A 2,684-nucleotide genomic window follows, 5' to 3' on the forward strand; every position below is an offset into this window, starting at 1 on the left:
GTGTGTGTGTGTGTGTGTGTGTGTGTGTGTGTATTTGTTGACTATATAGCTAGTCCCTTCACTAGAGCCATGTAAGTACCAAGACAATCAAAATAGCAAAGAAAAAAAAAGAAGAATTGATGGAATTAATATTATCGATTCAGCTATTAAAGTTTTTTTTTTATTTTTAATAAAATACTTTTGTTATGATAAATTTCTTTTTTTGTCAGGAAAAGCCATTTGAAAAATTAACTGTGATGGATTAATAAAGAATTAAATATCTTAATGCTCTTAATTTTTTTCTAACTTAGGTCTGAAGCACAAGGAAATGCAGTGGCACAATACAATCATTTCCCTTTTGTTTTTTCTAAGATCAAGTCTGACAGAAGGGAAATGACCCCATCTAGTGGAATAAAAATGTATGCCTTCGTTTTCTGTTTTCATGCAATCTTAACTCTCTTCCGTAAATATATTTGTTTGAAATACAGTGGGGGCCCTTTGACTGACAAAGAATTCAACTTGTTAGGGAAGATCTCCTTCCTTGGTGGTCTCCATTATTTTGCTGAGGTAGGATTTGTGCATACTGTGAAATTACAGGGTAGTCAAAGCCTAAAATAGGATTAGACCTCTATATGAATAAGGGTAGCATTTGTTGTTAGCACTAGCCAGGATAAAATTACAAGGGCTATCAATCCTCAGGCTTCATGGTGTAAGATAATCACCAGCTAGAGCAGACAGGTTGGAATTCCCCCTTTATACAGAACTACATAATTAAGGAGTTTTAGGTCATGCTCTGAAGCATTCAGTATTGGCTACTGCGGGTGACCAGTACCATGCTGCTATCTAGGGATCATTACTCTGCAATGGGATAGCAATTATTATGTTCTTAAGTAACAGAATGGATGCTGCCATGGGTAGGTGGAATGTGCAGTATTCCAGAAGCAGCTCTGGCTCCTATGGCTTTTATTCCAAGAGACGTAAAATGGCAATTACAGGGACTAAATCTTATTATTTTTGAAAGAATTTTATACTTGCACCTGGGAAAAAAAAGTCATTCATACCTTTCTGACAGTGCTGCCCATCAAAGCCCAAAGGACAATCACATTCGTAAGTGTCTTTTTTGGGCATACAGCTGCCCCCATTAGCACATGGGGAATTCACACAGGGGTGGGCAGCATTCTCCACATTGACTCCAGAAGTGAAATCTTGCTTCACATCAATTGTCCGGTCATTCAAGATAATCTTGGTTTAAAAAAGAAAAATATAATGCTAATATTTCCACAGCCTGATGCTCTCATTTCAGGATTTCATCTACTGTGATCTATAACTCAATACAGGACTCCTCTGAACAACTTCAGAGAAAACAGCTGTTTTGGAAACTTGATCTAACATCCGTTTATTGTCAACAATGTACTTCGTGAGTACATTCTTCCAACACATTTCACTGTTTATCCTGATGTGTTAGTGATGAGCTTCTCTTCTGCTTTGCAACACAAAACAATTCAACTCCCACTCAGTAAAAGCTCTGTGGGATTTACCAGGCTTGTATGGTGGACTGTTTTGTAGCTCATTTACGAGCTGAAACTGAAATTTTTTATGAGCTTTGCTGAGGAAGGCAATTTTAGCTTATGAGAGAATATGACATCCTGAAGAACATTGCTTACAACACAAAAATAGTGCAATGCTGTTATCATTTTCTACTCCTAGCATGTTTTCCAGTGTTTTATCTTGCCCTGTAAAAGTCAAGCTGAATGGCTGGAAAGCATAATTTGTTACTTCAGAAAATACTGGGATCTAAACTGAAGATATTTGTGAAATGATAGGATTATTACACAACGCAACAGCATGTCATGAGCTCTCTAAGGAACACCACAACATTTTGTACAATTAAATTTGATACATAACCAGATTATATATGATGCCACATTCTGCTCTTGGTTATAGTAGTAAAAAGTTCATTTTCATTAACAGAGAAATAATTGAAGGAAATGACAACTGCTTGTCTGGCCTCCTGCATAACACAAGCTACATAACCTCACTGAAGAATTTTCACACCAAGCTCATAAATTCGGTTTAAGCTGTGTCATGTCTTTTTAAAAGTTATCAAGTCATGATTTGAAGACTTCCAGTAATGGAAGCTCTAGGTATGTTGTTCCAGTAGTTATTATCCTCATTGTTAAAAAAAATGTAGCTTATGTTTAGGCTGACCTTACCTTTTGTTTCCAACCCGTTGTCTCTTGTTATACCTTTTTTCTGATTCCTTAAAGAGCCATCCACTCTCCAAAACCTCTCTCTCACGTAACTATTAGTAGACTGTGACCAAGTCCTTTCTTTACTTTTTTCCTTAATAAACTAAATATACTGTCTCTCAGTATAACACATGTTTTCTGGATCTTGAGTCACTCTTTTCACTTTTTACTGAACTCTATCCAATTTTTCACTGTACAACAGAGGTAAACTCACTAATGCTGCAATAAGATGTAATACCACCTTTCTACTGACTTGCTAGCTTTCTTATGCCTCTAAGAAATTATCTGTCCTCTTAATTACATCATTGCACTGGCAGATCATGCACAATTGTTTATCTACAATTATCTTTGAGTCCTTTCTAGTGCTGTTGTATTTTAGACCTCCAACTTGTAAATGTGACCTTTACTCTTTGTTCCTACATGCACTACCTCACCTATGGCTAAAAACATACATTG

The 2,684-nt window shown here is 36.3% G+C and overlaps 1 protein-coding gene across 1 annotated transcript in view; it reads right to left on the bottom strand.

The window, feature by feature from the left end:
* EGFLAM (EGF like, fibronectin type III and laminin G domains) overlaps window positions 1-2,684 on the bottom strand; it is a 107,115-nt gene that overhangs the window by 16,899 nt on the left and 87,532 nt on the right. Inside the window, exon 18 of the mRNA XM_019518271.1 lies at window positions 1,041-1,221. Coding sequence (XP_019373816.1) covers window positions 1,041-1,221 — 181 coding nt within the window. The remainder of the gene's footprint in view (window positions 1-1,040; window positions 1,222-2,684) is intronic.

Source organism: Gavialis gangeticus, unplaced genomic scaffold (assembly GCF_001723915.1).
Source record: "Gavialis gangeticus isolate Ggan-Ray unplaced genomic scaffold, GavGan_comp1, whole genome shotgun sequence".
NCBI classification, from domain to species: Eukaryota; Metazoa; Chordata; order Crocodylia; family Gavialidae; genus Gavialis; species Gavialis gangeticus.